The 19,770-nt window shown below is 36.4% G+C and overlaps 6 protein-coding genes across 6 annotated transcripts in view; 5 read left to right on the plus strand and 1 right to left on the minus strand.

Annotated features, from left to right (window-relative positions):
- Cbr-srx-18 overlaps positions 1-4,505 on the plus strand; it is a gene marked incomplete at both ends in the record, with an annotated part of 23,431 nt that extends 18,926 nt beyond the window's left edge. Inside the window, one exon of the mRNA XM_002635175.1 lies at positions 4,457-4,505. Within this exon, the coding sequence (XP_002635221.1) occupies positions 4,457-4,505 (49 nt within the window). The remainder of the gene's footprint in view (positions 1-4,456) is intronic.
- Cbr-srx-137 lies at positions 2,462-6,488 on the plus strand (the record flags this gene model as incomplete). The annotated part of the gene is made up of 5 exons (XM_002635174.1): positions 2,462-2,506; positions 5,361-5,754; positions 5,802-5,965; positions 6,132-6,328; positions 6,377-6,488. Coding segments are annotated over 5 exons (912 nt in total), but the record flags the coding sequence as incomplete, so codon positions are not given.
- A 566-nt stretch (positions 6,489-7,054) lies between these two features.
- On the plus strand, positions 7,055-8,690 carry CBG11461 (the record flags this gene model as incomplete). The annotated part of the gene is made up of 6 exons (XM_045236465.1): positions 7,055-7,111; positions 7,608-8,037; positions 8,082-8,245; positions 8,293-8,364; positions 8,413-8,543; positions 8,594-8,690. 6 exons carry the CDS (start codon positions 7,055-7,057, stop codon positions 8,688-8,690), a joined length of 951 nt encoding a protein of 316 aa, XP_045094521.1.
- A 4,148-nt stretch (positions 8,691-12,838) lies between these two features.
- CBG11460 lies at positions 12,839-13,770 on the minus strand (the record flags this gene model as incomplete). Its single annotated transcript, XM_002635172.2, has 3 exons — positions 12,839-13,218; positions 13,313-13,691; positions 13,735-13,770. The coding sequence occupies 3 exons, from the start codon at positions 13,768-13,770 to the stop codon at positions 12,839-12,841; spliced, it is 795 nt and encodes a 264-aa protein (XP_002635218.2).
- A 2,139-nt stretch (positions 13,771-15,909) lies between these two features.
- Positions 15,910-17,880, plus strand: Cbr-nhr-175 (the record flags this gene model as incomplete). Its single annotated transcript, XM_002635171.2, has 4 exons — positions 15,910-16,144; positions 16,902-17,412; positions 17,461-17,573; positions 17,624-17,880. The coding sequence occupies 4 exons, from the start codon at positions 15,910-15,912 to the stop codon at positions 17,878-17,880; spliced, it is 1,116 nt and encodes a 371-aa protein (XP_002635217.2).
- A 1,456-nt stretch (positions 17,881-19,336) lies between these two features.
- The window catches only part of CBG11458, a gene marked incomplete at both ends in the record, with an annotated part of 3,099 nt that continues 2,665 nt past the window's right edge, over positions 19,337-19,770 (plus strand). Inside the window, 2 exons of the mRNA XM_045236466.1 lie at positions 19,337-19,420; positions 19,481-19,762. Coding sequence (XP_045094522.1) covers positions 19,337-19,420; positions 19,481-19,762 — 366 coding nt within the window. The remainder of the gene's footprint in view (positions 19,421-19,480; positions 19,763-19,770) is intronic.

A 19,770-nucleotide genomic window follows, 5' to 3' on the forward strand; every position in this document is an offset into this window, starting at 1 on the left:
AATTCTTTGAGATTGAATGGCTAGAAACATAATGAGCAGATGATTCAAGAAGTGGCTCGGCATCAGCACGGTATACACCTGAGAGCTCGGGGCACGAGTGCGGTGTTCAAAGGGCACTCTAAACGGGGATGGTGGCATTTGGAGGCGAATTGTGTGCCCCTCTGTGCCTCCTAGGCAGTCTAAAATTTGCTAAGACGATTTCCGAGTTGCAGTTTGCACGATGGTTGAAAATATAATGAATCTGTACTTTTCGTCGATCATCTGCGGACAATCCATTATGGATGCTACAGAGACCCGATTTAATTTGTATTAAAAGCAATCATCTGAAACTCGTTGACCCAGTTTTGTTATGTTATTTCGGAAATTATTGACCTGTTTGTTGAACCATTCCAAACAAAATAAGACAAACGGTGAATCCGTTTTCCGTTCCTCCTTAACTTGCCGTCATGACTCAGTAACATTGCAATGATAACTTCTGAATTGACAGTACCACCCCTTCTAGTGACACATAGCTCTCCTAGACAACCCAGTTCAAACAGCCTATTCAGGTGAAATACCCACTATGACTACGAAAAAAATAAAGGAAGGAAATGAAATGAGAATGTTGGATATAATTCACTCAAGCAATTGATCTTGGTCTAGCACGCATGTAACCTGGAATCCATGCCATTGAAATAGATCAGAAAAAAGAAAACTCCCAGCGAATGGCAACTATAGTTTTTCTGATCGTTTCCAACTTGAGTCTCTTTCTTGTTAGTTTTTCTGGAACCATCCTCAACACTTATCTTTTTTACAAGTTTAGTACCCGAAGAGGTGTGATTAGTGGTTTCTATAAATTATGTCTCGTGAAAACTATTCCTAATGCAATTGTTTGTGCATGTTTCCTTTTTTGGGCTGTTCCGCTGAGCACTTTGAGAGTCAAAAATAGCAAGGTACCGAGAGATGCAAACGTTTTTGTGGGACAGTTGGCAGGCGCTGGAGCTTACATTTTTGGTAAGAATATTTTAATTGTAATTTTTCATTTCAAATAAACTATGTAAATTTCAGGTCCACTACTCCACGTCTGTATGGCAGCCAACAGATTCTCCTCTCTATATTTTGCAGTACAAATCATAAAGGCAAATCGATACCCAATTACAATAACCTCAATAGGAATATCAGTCATAATTGCAATCGTTTTTACTGTCATGGGTCTGCCAAGTGAGTCTGAGTTTTGAAATTAGAAATAGACAAAAAGCATTTTCTTTCAGAAGACTGTGGATTTCTTTACTTTCCGGAAACTTTGGAATGGCTATCCGAGGAAGCGGATTGTTCAACTTTTCAGTATGATCTATTATTGTATTCTATATTCGGCTGTGCAGTTATATCAAATACGATGAATTTGGCAACAGCTGGAAGGTTATTGTTTGATAAGGTTGGTTTTTTTTTCTGGCAAAATCAACGAACGATTTGTTGATTTGAATTTTTGGAGCTTTATTCTGATGAAATGCCCTTTTAGAAACTAGCCGCATACGTTAAGATCGCACGGTGAACACAGCCTATACTCTATCTTGTAGTGACCCCACTTTGTACTTTTTACTTTTTTCGACTATCCTTCTGCATATTTATCTGGGTTATTGGATATTTATTGTTCCAAGATTCCTTTGATAAACTAATTTTTAAATGTATTATTCTACTTCCTGTTCAACAAATATTTTACTTCCAGGTTGGCGGAATGAGTAAAACCGATTCGAAAACTCGTAGAAAAAAGTATCTAGTGAACTTCTCGCAAAGTGTTCTTCAAGATTGTCTACATGTTTTTGACATGATCAACAGCACCTACACGACTCAACTAAATCCGTCAGCATGGTTTCAATTCTTGTGTCTCACTTTCTCATTCGTTTCAATTCATTTTCTTGATGGGTAAGCGGTGATAAAGTTGAAATTCTAGTTTGATATTTTCCAGATGTGTCATGTTTTACTTCCACAGTGAGCTCCATCCAAGATGGTTATGGAGAAGAGCTGTCAAAAAGAGATCGTTGATTCGGGTGGTGGCAATGTCTAAAGTTTCTACTGTTAGCTAGCATATTGTTGATCTTCTTAACCTCCTTCTGTTGACGTGTGTTCTCTGTATGTCGCTTATAATTTTTCTCAAAAACAGGCAATTTTAATCAAAACCAAAACAATAAATAGCTGGTTTGCTAGTCTCTCAATCTTGATCACATGACAAACTTTTAACTTTCAAGCATTTTAACAAGCACTTCAAAGGAGGTGTAAAGGCAGGCGGTCAATCCAATTACACCAGAGACACCCTCAACACACGTAATAGGCCTATTCTGGATAAATCAGAGAAGGAGAGAGTTGGTCTCCCGGAACAGAATAATATTTCATTTGGCTGTTGTCTCAGATTGACTCACAATTTATGTCAGAGCACGGAAGTTTGGTTTCAGACGAACTTCTCTTCATTCCAGATTCAAAATTTATGTCTGTATTATTTCATGTGGTTGCGGTGGTTTCTATGCTAACGGTGAGTTTTATTAAATTCGGTTCCTGAATATTCTAAAGTCTTAGAATTGTCGAATCTTCTAATTTCGTAGTAATTTCATTTATTTTTCTAAAAAAGAAATTCAAGTTATTCCTGTTCCTAGCAGACATCCGTTTGAAATGATAATCAAACTTTGAAATCCAGGGTTCGTACTAGCTTCTAACCTACTTTTTGGTCAATAAATTTCTTGCAGCTGAAAATGAGAAAATCATAGATCCCTAGTATTAGCTGAAATTTAGCAGCACTTACGAAGTTTCCATCTTTGTTTTTCATTTTCAACTTTTTTGTTCAAAGTTTAGAAATATACAAAATAATTCTCAAACTTGCAACACATATATTTTCAGATCAGCACTCTTGGCCTCGTATTGAATATTTATCTTTTCCGAAAGTTCTCCAACAAACCAGGAAAAGCAAGCTCATTCCATAAACTGTGTCTGGTGAAAACGATTCCAAACTCAATTGTCTGCGCTTCATTCCTATTATGGGTTGTACCTATATCTGTTGTACAACCTGATTACGACAAGATTCCTAGAATTCTGAATGTGTTCGTGGGTCAGATTGCAGGATTTGGTGCTTATGTCACTGGTGAGTAATTTACTACCTAGTTTTTTGGCAAGAAAATCAACAAACTGCTTATCCATTGCACCTGTATTTTTTGTCAAATTAGCGATTTCATATTAAAAAGCATTTTTCAGGACCCCTTCTTGAACTCTTCATGTCTCTCAATCGGTTCGCAGCCCTTTACTTTGCGACTCGACATCTTGGAATCGCCGATTTCCCATTAACAGGATTTGCCATCATTGGAGCATTTGGAATAGCTGTTTTGTATACAGCTCTCGGCTTCAGACGTGAGTCATTTCGAGACCAAGAAAGTAATCCAATTGTTTTCCGGTTTGCAGCGAACTGTGGTTTTGTTTTTTACCCAGAAAACTTCACATGGGACAAAGAGTATACAGAATGTGCGACAGGGATGTCCACTTTGATCTTTTATACAGTAGTCGCGATTTCCACGTGGACAAATCTTTGAATGTCGCGACTGCAATAAAATTAGCTGTGAATAAGGCGAGTCATTGAGCCGAAATGTGATGGCTCTGTGGTGTGATTTTCTAATGATTGGTTATTCTTTTCGGATGAATTAACATTCGCAATTTCATCAGTTCTTGAAATGTATTACTTTCAATTGACAGTAGACAGTGATCGGACACTGAAAAAGCAATTTGTTAAAGATCATAAGAATTGAAAAACACTGAGTTTTCAGGTTGGAGGAATGAGTCAAAACGATGCCCACAGAAGGAGGAAAAAATTGATTTCGATGTTCACACAGGTAAAAATTAAAAAAAATCAATGTGCGTTCTTTGAATCGATGTCGCTGGAAAACTTTTAAACTGTAACTAATTGGAAAGACAAATCAGAGAGTACACCTTCAACATAAAATTCTAGTTCCAATATAATGTGAATCTAAAATGTTGAAACATTTGAAAGTTCGTCTGTGGGAACTTTCTAGGAGAACCGTGATTTTTAACGTTATCCCACGAGTGGATCACAGTCCAGACTTTTGTGATTTACCAAAATAAAATTGAGAACTAACAAACAAACCGTTTTATGAAAAATCTGGAAAATTGATATCTAAAACAAGATGTGCTAGTGTAGCCTACAAACACCATCAGCAGCATTTCAAGAACAGAAGATGTTCCTTTGACCTCATTGCACTCTCGGGTTTTTCGCGTATTTTTAGACATTCTAGTTCAGAGTGTGATCCAAGACTGTCTACATGTCATCGACCTCATCAACAGCATTTTCATCTTCAAACTGAGCGATGCTCTCTGGTATCAGTTCATTTTCCTCTCCATATCCTTCCTTCTGATTCACGCACTCGACGGGTAATCAAGCGAATACTGATTAGTTGAAATGTTATAAAGCAAACTATTTCAGTTTTGTCATGCTCTATTTTCACCCAGAGGTTCAACCGAGATTCCTTTATCGGAAGTTTGGAAAAACATCCTCGAAGATTGCCACGGTTGCGACACCTACATTTCATGGGGACAGAAGAATCACTACGGTTCAGTTGTGAAAAATCAGAGATGATGCACTTTTTTCAATTATTTTTTTTTGTGAATAATGACCCTGAAATAACGCAGTCCGGGTTCAAATAACGCATTTGTGTTCATGTCAAAGATGTGTTTTGTTTTTTTTTTCTAATGAAAGATTGACCTCTAACAAGCTTAGTTATTTTCTAGTTAATTCCCATTCTGAAAAATGAGATGTAATGCACTCAAAATTTCCCACGGATGTTCGACAACAAAGTTCTGTGTGAATATTCTCTCTTTGAATTTTCCCATTCAACTTTCCTAGAAAACATCGTTTCCTCACTAATTTTTTGTGTCCGTTTGTGTCCGAGTTTTTGTTGATTTCCTTCCTTTTTTTAAATTTCATCAAGATCCTTGATTTTCAGAGTTCTGTAATGTTGGGCCTATTTCCATTACTGGCAGTGATCTCTATGCTTGTTGTAAGTTTTTATAAAATGTGTCTGAACCACTAAAATTGTAGATAACATCTCTCAAATAAGATTAATTTCAGAAAATAAGAAAAAGTTCAACTACCGTAAGCTTGTAATAGAAGGGCCATCACATTGCCCAGTTTGAGCTCAATTATCTCAATTCTGTTACAAAATTTCAGAAGTGACTAAACAATTCTGATGTTATAACAAGCAGTTTCTCAGCTAACAACCTTTATATATTTTATAAGAACCGAGATAAATTAGCACGAAGTGAAATGTTAGGGGCCCTTCTATTACAGGTTTTAAGGTATTCCTCCTTTTAGAACATTCAAATTTCAGACGAGTTTCATTGGATTCTTCGTCAACGTCTATATATTTTGGAGGTTCGTTAGAAAACCTGGAGCGTTCAGTGACTTTCATAAATTTTGTCTAATTAAAACCATTCCGGATATGTTTGTCTGTGGAGCCTTTCTGTTTTGGGTAGTTCCAGTCACAGCCCTATCCTTGACATACGCTAAAGTACCGTATCTCCCAAATGTATTTATCGGGCAAATAGCTAGTGGAGGAGCCTATATCTTGGGAGCCAGTATCCAAATGTGTATGGCAGCTAACCGATTCTTTGTGATCTATTTTCCATTCCGACAACACAAATCTAAACGATCCTATGCCACGTACTGCGCAATTACAGTCTGTCTGGCACTTGCTGTAACTTATACTCTGCTTGGTTTGAGAAGTCAGTTTTTACTATATGTACTTCTCCATAATTTATACAACTTTCAGAACTCTGCGCCTATGTTTATGATCCAGAAATCTTCTCTTGGAGAGTCGAAGAATCCGAGTGTGCTGATCAAATGACAACTCTCATTTTCTGGTCGATTATAGTGTTGGCTGTTTCATCGAACAGCTTCAATGTACTCACAGCAATGAAGTTCTTGTGCGCTTCGGTATGGTTTTGAACTGTGAGAGTGTACCGAAGTTTGATGAGATTTTCATAAAGGAAGCAAAAACTTTTGATTTTGGTTTTTGAACGAATATATGTGAGAAGAAATTGAATTGGTCTATCTAAAACCAGGATAGATTTGAAGAATGTATAACGCCTTTTATTTTCAGACTTCCGGTATCCGCCAAGCTGATGCCGCCCGTCGTCGTAAGAAGCGTCTTTGGCTCTTTGTCCAATGTGTCATACAGGATTGCCTTCACCTTACAGACCTAGTCAACAGTATTTTTCTCTTTGAACTCAGCGACCAAGTCTGGTTCCGCTACATCTTTCTGTGCTACTCATTTCTCGCTATTCACGCTGCAGATGGGTAACTTTTGTGACTTCTGCTCGCTTATTTATTTCCTTCGAAATTCAGAATAGTCATGCTCTATTTCAACCCGGAAGTCCAACCCAATTGGTGTCGTTCCATTGGATTCAAGCGTCATTCGTCTAGAACTGGCGTGGTTGTTGTATCATCACATCACTCACATCCGAGAGAAGTATCCAATGTTGCATGATTAATTTGGGCCGGAAGTTTGTAAAATAATAAACATTTCAATAAGATCAGGAACAGAAATTTTTATGATAAAAGTCATGCACATCGAAATAAGAAGACACGAGAAGAACATTTGAAAAGGCTTAATAACATTTGAAAAGACGGATACAGTGTAGTTTAAGCTTTTGTACCGATAGTTCAGTGTATTCAATCAATTCGTTTAATATATTCAATTCCACGAACACCTTCACAGCAAAGAACTTCCAAAATTCACAATCGTCACAATATCAAAGTTTCTACCACCAACTACTCTACAACTTGCGAAATATTCTGGAAGAAAATACAATCAATCTACTATTCATTCCTCAATAACTTTTGATTGAATATCACCGAAGTCGGTTTTTGTTCACAGCACTACTGACAGCTAAATAAAGAAAACAAGTTTTTCTTCTTCCCGGAAATCGTTAAGCCGTTCTTTGTATATGGAAAAAGCATACGGCTAGACAATATTCACTTCTATATAAAGGGTACTGAAAAACCGCAATATTAGATTTACAAATGCCAGAAGACGTCGATTTTCCCTTGCCCTATCTGGCAACTTCTATCTTGTTTATGGTTAGTCTACAGGGTGGCCGATAATGATAGGACGTTTCTAAATGTTTCCCATTTTTCAGAAAAACGTTTATTAACTGAAATAACTTTATCAAAATATCCAAAATATGTAAAAATGTTAGTTTTATAACAAGTAGTCATGATTAGAGACACCAGCTTCGACAGTAGCCTCCAAAAGCATGATAAAAAATTTGGCTGTGCGGCGACTGTAGTTGACGTCAATATCGCCCCAAAATTTTTGAAATGGACTTTACAGAAAGTTTAAAAAGCTATAGGAGGTTTTGTGGATTGGTGTGGAGAAGTATTCATAATTCCGAACAACAAAAAAATTGGCATCAAATGATATCAATCACTGCTTATAGAGGGTCCCTACTTTCTATTAGTTTAGAAAGTTTTCAAAATTATCCCTTGGCGCCAGGCCAAGGAGCTTTAAAAAAACGTCCTATCATTATCGGCCATCCTGTAGTTATGAATTCATAAGTTTTGATGAGATTTTAAGGTATCCACATTCGGATTCGTTATCAGCTTCTATCTTCTTGTCAAGTTCCTAACCAGAAAAGGAAGATTGTCAAGCTTCCAAAAACTTTGTCTAGCCAAAACTTTCCCAAATGTCATTGTTTGTTCATCATTCCTTCTCTGGGTGATCCCGTTATCAATTATCCAGCCATTGGAAGTTTCACGTCTTCCGAATGTAGTTGTCGGCCAAGTGGCTGGAGCAGGTGCTTACATTATGGGTACTGTCATATGTTCTCCCATTTTCATAGGACAATTTTCGGGTCCATTGATTCAGCTGTGTATGTCTGCCAATCGGTGTTTCATTTTGTATTTTCCACTAAAGAATTATATAGTTGACAAGAGGTCGTCAACAAATTTAGCTATTTCTGTAGCAATTATCGTATCTATCATATTTACATGTGTGGGTCTTCCTGGTAAGATTTTATTTTGTTTCTTTTTCACCTGTGTTTATTTTCAGATGAATGCGGTTATATCTATGATCCAAAAGTCTTCACATGGACTTCCGAATCATATTCATGTGCAGAGTTTCAACTGAATGTTCTCTTGTGTTCCGTTTTCACTCTGGCAATTATGTCCAACAGTTTGAACTTTATAACAGCTATGAAACTGTTGTTTTGCAATGTAAGACACTTTTTTCTTGATTTTTCTTAAATTCTCACAACTTTCAGAGTTTCGAATTAGGAATGAATCAAGCTTATACTTCAAGAAGGAGAAGAAGGCGAATAATGATGTTCATTCAGGTACATATATCATGCCTCGAATTCTTGGCAAACCAGCTATTATTTCAGAACGTTGTTCAAGATTGTCTCCATATGGTAGATCTTATTAACTGTATTTACATATCCCTTCTATCAAACGACCTTTGGTTCCAATTCACATTCCTTACCCTGTCGTTTGTTCTTGTTTATGCGCTTGACGGGTAGGTCAATATAATTTCGATCAGAAAAAAAAACATGACAGCGTTTTCAGATTAGTCATGTTTCATTTCCATCCGGAACTTCAGCCAAAATTTATGCGACGCAGACAAACAAGTATAGCATGTAAACCTGTGTTTACTGTTCTTTGAAAGATGGACGGATATGAAAAAAATTGGTTCGAAATAATTTTCATGTACGCCCCTCGAGCAGTTTAACTTGTGAGCCCATCGTTGGCTCACGGCCGAACGATGGGATATATCACGATAGTAACGCGCTGTGCGAACATTGAACACTGTTCACCGTCACGCCAGAATTCATACCGTCACTCCAAAAAATCTCCGGAAAATCTCGTTCCTCTCTCTCTCTCTCTCTCTCTCTCTCTCCCTCTCTCTCTCTCTCTCTCTCTCTCCCTCTCTCTCTCTCTCTCTCTCTCTCTCCCTCTCTCTCTCTCTCTCTCTCTCTCTCTCTTTAAATAATGAATAGATTTTAAAACATTTGATAACCTCTTGCATCCGATTTTTGGATAGCAAAAGGAGACGACAAAGACAAAGTTTTGAGTGTTCCACAAAACAGTAAACCGAGAGTCAAATGATCTGCATGAAGAATCGGAGATTCCGAAATTAGATTTACAAAAAAATGCATTTTCTGGGGTATTTGAAACAAATTGCTGAGGTGGTAGGACATGAAAATCTCCATGTTTCGGAGATCTTAAATACAGATTTGCTGCTGGGCAATGCAAAATCGTATCCGCAGTCGTGACACGGTACCGATAGATAGTTCAATTCCATTTCGTTTTCGTGTAGAGTTTGATCGTCAGTTAATGTGGGTAGTTGTGTTTTGGTCTGATGAATTTTAGCGGCTTCCATTTAAAAGTGGATCATATTCTCAAATGTTCAATTTATTTAAAAAATTGCCCAACCTTTGAAGATTTTTCTGAGTTTCTCGATTTGAAATATTTTAGCAAAAAATAAAAACAAACAAAAAAACACAGTTTTGGATTCTATGATGAAGAATATCCGTCAAAAAAGAAGAAATTCAATAAAAAGTTGTTGTGGCTTTCTGGGACCGACTAACTGATTCGGTATGCATGTGGGTCCTGTTTCAACCGCGCGCTAAAGGTGTAACATCCAAAATGAGTTGTATTCTAGATGAGATAATTCAAGAATACGTAGTCTTATTCCTATATGGATGTATACAACATGGAACAGCTTTTCACCTTAATACCGGCACCGGATATATAAGATGCCAAAAGTTCAGTATTAAAACATTCGTATAGATTCGCAACGGAGATAACCACAAACATGCGATAAATAAATGTGGTGGGCGAAAAGACAAAGACCGTCAAAGTTTGGAGATTTCAAGAACCGATTCGTCAATGTACGATAAAAAATCGTAGTCGTGACATGGTATTGTTCATTGTTGTGTAGAGTTTGATCATCAAGAAGCCGAAGGTTGTGACTTGGTTTTGCGACAGCAGATGAAAATCTCTGAAACTCTGGTAGATTTCTGAAATATCAGAAACTGAACGTACCGATGATGGCATTTCGATAATTCTTCACCACAAACATATTTGGTAAAGGGTTGACAGCTGGATACCAAGCAATACAGTCGGATACTAGTCTGCTTGAGTACCCCATATCAATATTCAAAATAGGACAAAAGAAAAACACAAAAATCGGGGCGTACATGATCAACACTGGAACTATTGTTTGGATAACAAGAGCATTGAAAAGCTGTTTTTGTAGGTTCACCGAGAATTTTGATGTTCTAGAAGCCATGGAGCTTGGAAATGTTAGAATAGCATTTTATGCCCAAAACAAAAACACAGAGTTCAGAAGTGGCCTTTAAAACAATGTGAATCTGTCGGAATTTTCATACAACTGGCTTACCACCATAACATACATATTTCCCGCAGCAACCCATGACGAAACATTGAACAATAACTCTTCTGTCCCTTTTTGTTTTTTGTAGAACTTTAATAAAACATAAGAAACATCTTTCAGTTTTAAATCTAGAGTTTCCAAAAAAGTAGATCTGAAATTCATTTCGAAACAATAAATTTTGTTATTCACTTACCTCAAGTAATCATCTGAGTTCTGGTCTCGTAAACAACAAAAAAACACTACACCTCCCCACCATAACCCGTAAATGCAAGGAGTTACGAATAGCATTGAGAATCTCCAGCCAGATGTTACCTTTTTATGGGAATCGCTGGAAGTGGGGCGGAAAGCCTAGATTTGAAACCGTAGCAAATTTTCTCGTACCATTTTGTAATTCCATATCGATATATAAAATGAACAGCTAAGAAAGCCATAGACATCCCAAACGTCCCACAATATGTAATATTCAATGGAATCGAAAATATCCTGTCAAATAAATTACTCTTGCTAAAGACGCGGTACACCAATATAGCATATCCATGTGAGAAAATTGCCTTTAATGAAAAAAAATCAAGGTGACAGGCAAACTGATCCTCACCTACCACTTCTGAAACTGTGCCCAAAACTGCGTAGTATATATCGAATAGTGCCGTATAGATCATAAGATATCGGTAGTTCCCCAGTTTCTTCGGAGATTTTTTTATTATCAGCCATATTAAGAACATATTTAATGCGATTGAAGTGAAAGTAGCTCCGATTTGAGAAAGGTAAAGCATTTTGAAGAACTAACTGGTTCGTGCCTTGTTAGCCGTGTGGTAGCTGCCGATAAGAATGCCCAAAGGTAACAATTATTAGGATTTTCATAATAACTTGTGATGTTATTGTCCCCAGACTGCGAATGTGCGTGATTTCATTTAGGCAGGATCCATGTACTCAGATAAATCGTTTCATAAATGCCCTGGATGTTCGAAAAGTCAAAAGTTCCAGTCCGACGCATAACACATTATATGGACGGAGATCGAAATCAGAGAATGCCACCGTTGGGCTTTCATTAGTAGTCAAAACATTCTGAACCGATTTCCCGAGTGTATTGAGTATGGTCGTTGATATAATCTTGCACAATATCCGGATGAAGGCTTTGTGTCTTTTGTGACGACTGGATTCATCTTCGAGAATTGAAAAACAATCTGTTTTATTTCATACCATGTTAAACAATTTCAGCCCCTATCAGTAATGCGACATTGGTGGATCGAAGAAACCAATGCTTTTGCCAGTTTTTAGACAGATACTATCACGGTAGACTTTGTGTCATCCAAAACTAAACAACATTCATTAGGGAATATAAGTGGCTGGAAAACTGAATGTTTTCTTAAACCTAGAAGATTTAAAATAAAGATGAGAAGCGGGCTAAAACATGGTCAGCAAAAAATTGTCGTTGTAAGCTATGTTTACTGATAATTTAATTAGTCTAAACGGAAATCAATAAATAGCAAACGAGAAAATTCTAGAACCACTGGAACAAGGATACATTACACTAGCTGATTGAAAAAGTAAATTTATTTTGTAGCAGTCTTCTGGAGACATCTATAAACGTCCCTTTCTTCCGTTCAAAAATTACTCACAATCTTTAAATTATACCTGAAATGAAAAAGTATTCATCTTATAAAACCAATCACATGGGTTTGAGGAATTCCGTATTTTTTTCAATGCCCCAATACCGTGTTTTTGTGTTATGATCGTCCGCACACCCTTTTCTCTGTCCTTTTTAATCAGTTTTTCGATCTCCGACGGACAGGAAAAAAGCAGGGATTCACAGTACTCAGTGATAATAGTTTGGTTGCTGTTCCTTCTCAAATTTTGTATCTCAATGTCTCATCAACTTTTTCATAAATGATTTTTATTCTTTTGTACTTTTCTCCAGTAGCTGCTTAAAATTTTGTGAATCTTTCAAAAATGTGAAATGAAGAAGTCTGAAAAATGAATGTAACTTTGGAACTTTCGATTGGCTCACAAATATTCTGGTCAAAGATTGGTGTCTATTTTTGTAATTATCTTTTTTCAAAGATTATAGATTTAAAAAATGAAGACCCATGTGGTTTTAGAAATCATGGAGTAGTACTGTAGATGATTTTTTTCTTAAAAGTTTGACACTCGCATTTTATGATTTTTTAAGTACCCTCATGGTGTCACTAATTTATTTCGCAACAAAAACAAAAAGTCAATGCTTGAAGAAAAGTGAAAAAATTAGAAAAAAGTGCAAGAATACTTGCTTGATCCATTTTGGGGTTTTAACTGGAAGCAACAAAATGAGAACTGTGACCTATTTTAATAACTGAGCTATTCGTTTTGCTCGTAGGTTGCACATTTGGATGGAAAATATACATGACGAATCTGAAAAGCTGATCCAATTTCAGACTCTAATCTATTTCTGCCAACCCGTCCAAAGTATGAATAGTTAGAAGTGACAGGGATGTAAAAATGAATTTAAACCACAGAGCATCATTGAGATTGGATATAAAATTAAAATTAATCATGTCAATGATGTGAAGGCAATTTTGGATAACACTTTGAACGAAGAACTTGATTCTTTTTCTTCTTCTTCTCACTACTTCAATATTGCTAATTCCTTCTGCTTTTCCGAAGCAGAGTTTCACAAAAGTGACTAGGTTAAGACTGTTCGAAATAGCAAATGTCCCATAAATAGTATACAGGATGACGTCTTCCATGAGAGCTCCACATTCTGTCTTCTCCGGTCTCCAGAGAAACGTGTCAGGGTCGAAAACAAACCCGCATGATTCTGAAAATGATATGAGTGTAGTTGTTATTAATTATCTATTTATCAAGGCTAGACTAGGAAGGAAAGAAGAAGTACGTCTGGTTCAACCGTTTACCTGGTATCAATCCGAACAAAACATAAATCATAGAGACCATAAATACAAAAACAATGATATAATTTGCATTTTTAAAGCTGTAGCTGGGAAAATAAATTACGGAAAAACGGTTCACGGCCATGAACATTTCAATAAGAGCACCAGCAACATAAGCTCCGAAGCCAGCGACCTGACCGACAAAAACATTAATCAATCTTGGAAGTTGTTGGTATGTCAGAGATAATCCTGTGATTGGTACAACCCAAAATAAAAACGCGGAGCACACAACAGTATTTGGAACAGTTTTAGCGAGGCAAAATGTCAGAAAACCTCCGCCCTTGTTCATTTTCAAAAACTTCCAGAAAAGATAAACATTCATAAATGTTCCCAGGGTGCTGACCTAAAGAAAAAATCATACATTATAATTAGAATAGTTAACTCACAATTAACATAGACACAAAGAAAAACATTACAAACATATCTGCAAAAAAAATTGATTTGGTGGCTTAGACTTGTTGGTTTTGGGACAGATGTTTGTGTGAGAAAATGAGAAATCTTTTTATATCATTTCTAGAACAAAAAGTGGACTCCTGCACTGATTAAGTTCTCTTATGCCTATAAATCTCGAATATTCAATCAGCAAAGGAAATTTGGAAGGTTAATATGAAAAAATCTAATATTCTGGCAATCAGACACCAGGAATTCTTGGGAACTAGTAGTAAAAATACTCGACAATAAGTTTAAAGGGGATACATGCTATTTTTTTTGCTTCATTGAAAAGTTGTTTTTCCAGGCATGTCTGGGAAAAAAACTGAAAAATATTTTTAAAAAGCAGCTGGGAAAAAGAACTAAAATATTGGATAATAGGAGCAAAAAAAGGCGTCTCGGGAACTAATAGTAAGAATATTCTATTCTACCGCACATCTCTTCTGTACAAGGATTTCAATGCCATTCAAAAAATTAATGAAATTTTCTCATAGAAAAAAGCGAGAAGAATGCATTTTTAGGGAAAAGCGGTTTCTGTTCCTGGGAACTCTGGTTTCTGTTCCTGGGAACATTATGATTCATCTTCAGGTGGAAAGGGTTGTTCTAAAGCAAAGCTTTTTGTTCTCTCTTTGCGAAAAACGATTATGACAATATTTTATCATGAGGTGCGAAGAATTAACATTTCAAAAATTTTCTCTGAAATCTTCTAAAGCAGAGACGATTTCATTGGAAAACCATTTTCTCTCTAAAAAACAACTGAATAATTTTCCAAAAAGACAATGTTCGTTGAACATTTCTTTAATTAATTTTCGGTTTACAGAGTAGGAAAATGACTTTCGAACTATATTTTATTAAAAGCTTTAGAATTAAAACTGATATCTGGAGAATTGTTCAAAATTCCTAGCTCTGTATATTCTTGCATTTTGTATTTGAAAAGCATAGTTTAAGAGTTGAAAACCTACATGAATTGAGTTCAAAATTAGACAATAATGGACTATATATAATACTATTCTATCATAATACCTTTTTAGATTCAAACATTCGTGGTCCAAGGAAAATGTTCATGATTACGGCTTCAGATATCAAATCAGTTTGGAACAAATGATTTGTGAGCGGGTTACTTGAATTGAATAGAACATGTTAGCTTTTGATCTACCGTATACCGAAAGGTGTGTCGGTTATTGGATGAAGAATGGGAGATAAAGTTTTGAGTAAGACACGGCTGAGCTATCAGAAAAGTGTCAAATAACACAGTTTGTGACATAAAAACTTCGTGTGTAAGCATTTTCTTAGATATCTACCAGTATTCGAAAGAAACTGGGCTTACATGTGACCGAAAATAGATCCACATCTGAATGATGAAAAAAACACGAATTCTGTAAAAGGTCCTAAAAAAAAAGAAAAAAAAGTTATATTTTATATTTTTATGTCCTAAATAGCGCCTATATTCAGAATGCATTCAGCTCTCCGGCAATTCGCAGTCCCGCCCCGGTGGACTCAGGGTTTTCACATTTGATCCAAATCTGAAATTTCAGGAACGTTCGAGATCATTTTTTGAACATAACATTGTTACCGACACTCCGTGATTGGGAAACTTTTCCAGACCTCGACTGTGTTTTGAAAAACTGGAAAAAAAGTTACTGGAAACCCGAGCCGAGAAAAAAATGTAGCACAAAGTCTATAAAAATTTGAAGGACTATGCCTGAAACTCGATAAAAGTGAGTTCAAAAGTTGAATCCTAGGATTTGTATGAAGCCTGGTGTTGAACAATCTTCGAGATCTAATGATTCTTTGGCTTTCTTCCCCACCCGTCTTTTCACGATTTTGTTCCATTTTCGAAAATTCGTTGTATCCAGAATCCAATCCTTATTGCATCTTCGTCTTCAACATCCCTTCCAGAGTTCAATCTACAGACGAAATGCACGTGATTCGAACGACGAACCGCCTCCAAAGTGCGTGCCGCGGAGAAGATTGGATCGTGAAGATTGGGATCTTTTGAAGCCATCCCTTGATTGTTTCTCCATCCCGTTGGTTTAATTTTAAGACACCTCCTCCTCTTCTCATACTTTATTTTTTCATTTCGAACCAATTCATTTTGTATATTTTCTTAAATCCTCCCCAAGACCTAATAAATGCTTACTGTTCAACGGATGGAACCCGAGTATCTGGTATACCCGCAATCCACGTCATCACCAGTTGAGTGGATTCCTGAATTAATGCAAAATTGTGCTGTTTGTGGAGATCGAGTCAATAGCTGTCGTCTTGGGTGTCCCGCTTGCTTGGGATGCATTGTTTTCTTTCGTCGTTCAGTTATTCATTCCTCCAAATATCGATGTTTGAGAGATGGAAATTGTCTGATCAATTTTGGTTAGTTTATAATTCTTATAAATACTTGTGTCATTCTGAAAACAATAATATCCAATGAGAGGTCCAGTCGGTTTTAATGGTGTTCCATTCCCATGATCCCCGGGGTATCGAAATAGGGGGCATCGTGCTCAAAGGGGTTCATTGACTCATAGGGGTCATTTTGAAGTTGGTTCTCTGTACCAATATATGTGTACCAATTTTTCAAGAAATTCTCAAAGATTGTCTGAAAACACCTTCCTTGTAAGAAACCACTTCAAGATGGCCCCTATCAGTTAGTGACTCCTATGAGTGAATGCCCCCTTTGAGCACAATGCCCCCATTTCGATGCCCTCTGGGAGCATGGACCGGTGTTCTAGATACTTTGATACCTTTTTTCAAATTTATTTAAATACTCCTGGGTTTTGGAATTACCATAGAACCCATGTCATCGTGCTTCCGTCATGGAATAGATCACGAAGAGAATTTCTGATTTTTTACTTGTAGTCAAAAAGATACAAAATAATGGTTTGCGGACACTAGATATTGTTTTCTGGCCGCCAACAAAATTTTATTTTGCTTGATTTGGTCAGTTGGTATTTGCACCGTAGTCTCCAAAATTCTGGAATATCCATTTTCTTAATCCGTTTTGAACTGTAATTTTTTTTCGTTTTGATAGTTTGGTTGTGCAGATACAGTAATCTCCGCTGAGTGTAGGAAAGAAAACTATATTTACTTTATTCAATCTAGCTCTTTTTTTTTTGACCAATTCTTATTTCAGAATTTCGCTCATCGTGCCGATCTTGTCGTCTTCAAAAGTGCTATCACGCAGGAATGAAACCTTCAGCAGTCAAAAGACGGGACTGTCTTGGACCGAGAAGGCCTTCTCCTTCGTATTCTGATCCACCAATTCTTTCTCCAGAAGCCGATGTTCAACTCATCGATCGACTCATCAGAATTCAAAATCGACAATTTGAAGAACACAAAAGACAAAGTGTCTCGTCTCCAAGGAGAGCCGACACATCTGATATCAATAAAATGTTTAAATGGAGCATAAATAATTCCATTGAATGGGCATCTCAATTTGACCCATTCCAAAAATTAACTAATGAATCTCAAAAAGTTGTCCTATCGGAGTATGGATTTGCGTTTCTTCTCATTGATCAAGCATTCCGGACAGTGTCAGAAAAAGCTAACGGAATTTGGTTGCTACAAAATGGAACGTTTCTTCATCCCGATTATAATTACGGACAGAATGGAAGAGTTCAAGAAAGTGACTATCAGTGTACAAGGTAAAAGAAAATCTTTGGGTTACAGAATAATCATTTCCGATTTTTCAGAAGCCACTTCGAATTTGTCAAATCTCTCCAAATCGCCATTCAAAAACCATTTGAAGCAATAAATATTGATATTTTCGAGATTGCGGCTCTCAAAAGTCTTCTATTAGTTTCTCGTGAGTTATAATTCTAAACTTCTTTCAATTGAAGAACTTGTGATTTTCAGCAACCTACCCGAAAACCAACATCTTCTCCGAATATCAAGAAAGAATGACAAGTTTGAAATCCAAATGTTGTACGGAACTGTTGGAATATCTCTCAGTTAATTATTATGAAACTCATGTGGAACGCTTTGGAACTTTGATTCTGATTCTTGGAGAAATCCGAACGATGGTCAAAGCACTATACAACCAAACAAAAATGTCTGATTTATTCAATTCTAGTCGATTCGATCCATATGTTCGAAGCTTTATTTTGTCATAATTATCTGATACATTCTTCAATTTCTCTTAACTTGGTGATCTCAATCATGAAAATAATAAATTTGTATATATTTTTGATTCAGTTTTCGTCACATCACACAATCGATTTTTCACTAAACAATACGATTTTCAACGGAGAAAACTACCGTATTCTTGATATAAAGTTTTTTTTTCTAATCTGATTTTAGGCTTCCTTGTTTGGAAAGCGGAACTTTGGTGCGGAATAATAAAATGTTTTACTTGCATGTAGTTTCTGGGTAATTGAAATAAGAATTTTTCACCATACAATTAAAAGAATCTCAGAGCACATAGCGCTCTAATAGAAGCTGAGCCTATATGTGCACATTGATCTTAATTCTTTCGATTTCTATGAGAGATATAAAAAATCTGTCAACTGATAAAATATTGGTGATATTATGATAAATAATTTGTCAGTTACATTATTTAAAAATTAATTTGAAGGAACCGAAATGATCTAATAGAGAAAATACAGTAATGTATCTTTCATTATAAAAAAGATTTTCCAAATATTTAATGCTTCATGAAAATTGTTAGTACTTAACACAACTTGATTTCTATAGCAATTTTAATAGTTCTATGTTGTTTCCTGGTCAGTTTTACTTGTTCAGTTTTGAAACAGATTCTCTCTCGAAGCTCGAGGCAAGAACTGAATCCTCAAGCACACAATTCTTTGGTGTCATTGGCAAATTATTGAGGTTACAGTGAACACTCTAATAGAACGTCACCCGAATCGTCAAATTTGAGACCATGTATCTCATTTTCTGTGAAAGATACCAAAAAGTGATTAACTAATAAAATGTTGCAGATATCATGATAAACATTTTGTTAGTTGACAACTTTTTGATATTATTCAAAATTGGCGAGATATGTAGGCTCAAAGTGGACGGTTCGGGTGGCGTTCTATTAGAGTGTTCACGGTAAGTCCATGTTGCCTACACAACAGTATGCGTTGCCCAATCCACCGGGTGAGCTGATTGAAATGACATTATTCCACTTATCACTATCGCTAAACACAATTTCTATGCAAAACGATTTGTCTTATTTGTTCTTCCTCCTGCAACGATCTTTTTTTCAGGAATACGGTAAGTTTAAAGATTCGAATCTTTGTTTGACGAGAACAATCCGTTTCCTATTCTTCTTATCGTTTGCGTTTTCCGCCGCATTTCGATATTATCTGATTGTACGATATGGACAGGAATTCGGAAAGTTCAGAAGCACAGACATGAACAACATAAAGAATTTTTTCTGCTAGGGTACATAGCCTGCAGATTGCAGCACACTCATTTATCACTTAGTGGAAAAAGAAAAAAAGCAAAACAATAAAATGTAGCTTAACATGTAGCCAAGTGGTCTCTATAAAAATGAAGATAGAAAAAGAGATAACGTACTCATTTTTTTGTTGATTACTTGATAATTTTTTTCTGTTTTCAGGAAAGATGCGAGAAAAGAAACCAAACTGGCCATATCCTAGAATTGATCATTTTCCAGGAAGGTTCGAGAGGTTTTCCTACAGAACTTATGTGAGTATCAGGACGCTGAACTCATTTTTCCAAATCTCTTCTCAACTTTTTGAATTTCAGAACTGGCTCGAAAACCGAATTTGGCCAGTCCGCCCTGTCCCATTTTTGGCTATCATCACTACAGCAACTGGGTATCAGCTCCGAAACTGCGGACTTTCAGATCTTCAAACAAACTGGCAAATAATCATAAAGCCTTTTATCATATCAATTGGCTCAGTGTACACTGCAGTATTCGTTCTTCGTCACTTCCTCAAATATTTTTATTTTTCTTACAAAGGATTTCTAAAGGAGAACCCAAAAAAGCCTTCGTTTCTGACCATGCTCTGGGGTGCTCTTAGGAAAGTTCTTCT

The sequence above is a fragment of the Caenorhabditis briggsae genome, assembly GCF_000004555.2.
Source record: "Caenorhabditis briggsae complete genome, chrV, whole genome shotgun sequence".
NCBI classification, from domain to species: domain Eukaryota; kingdom Metazoa; phylum Nematoda; class Chromadorea; order Rhabditida; family Rhabditidae; genus Caenorhabditis; species Caenorhabditis briggsae.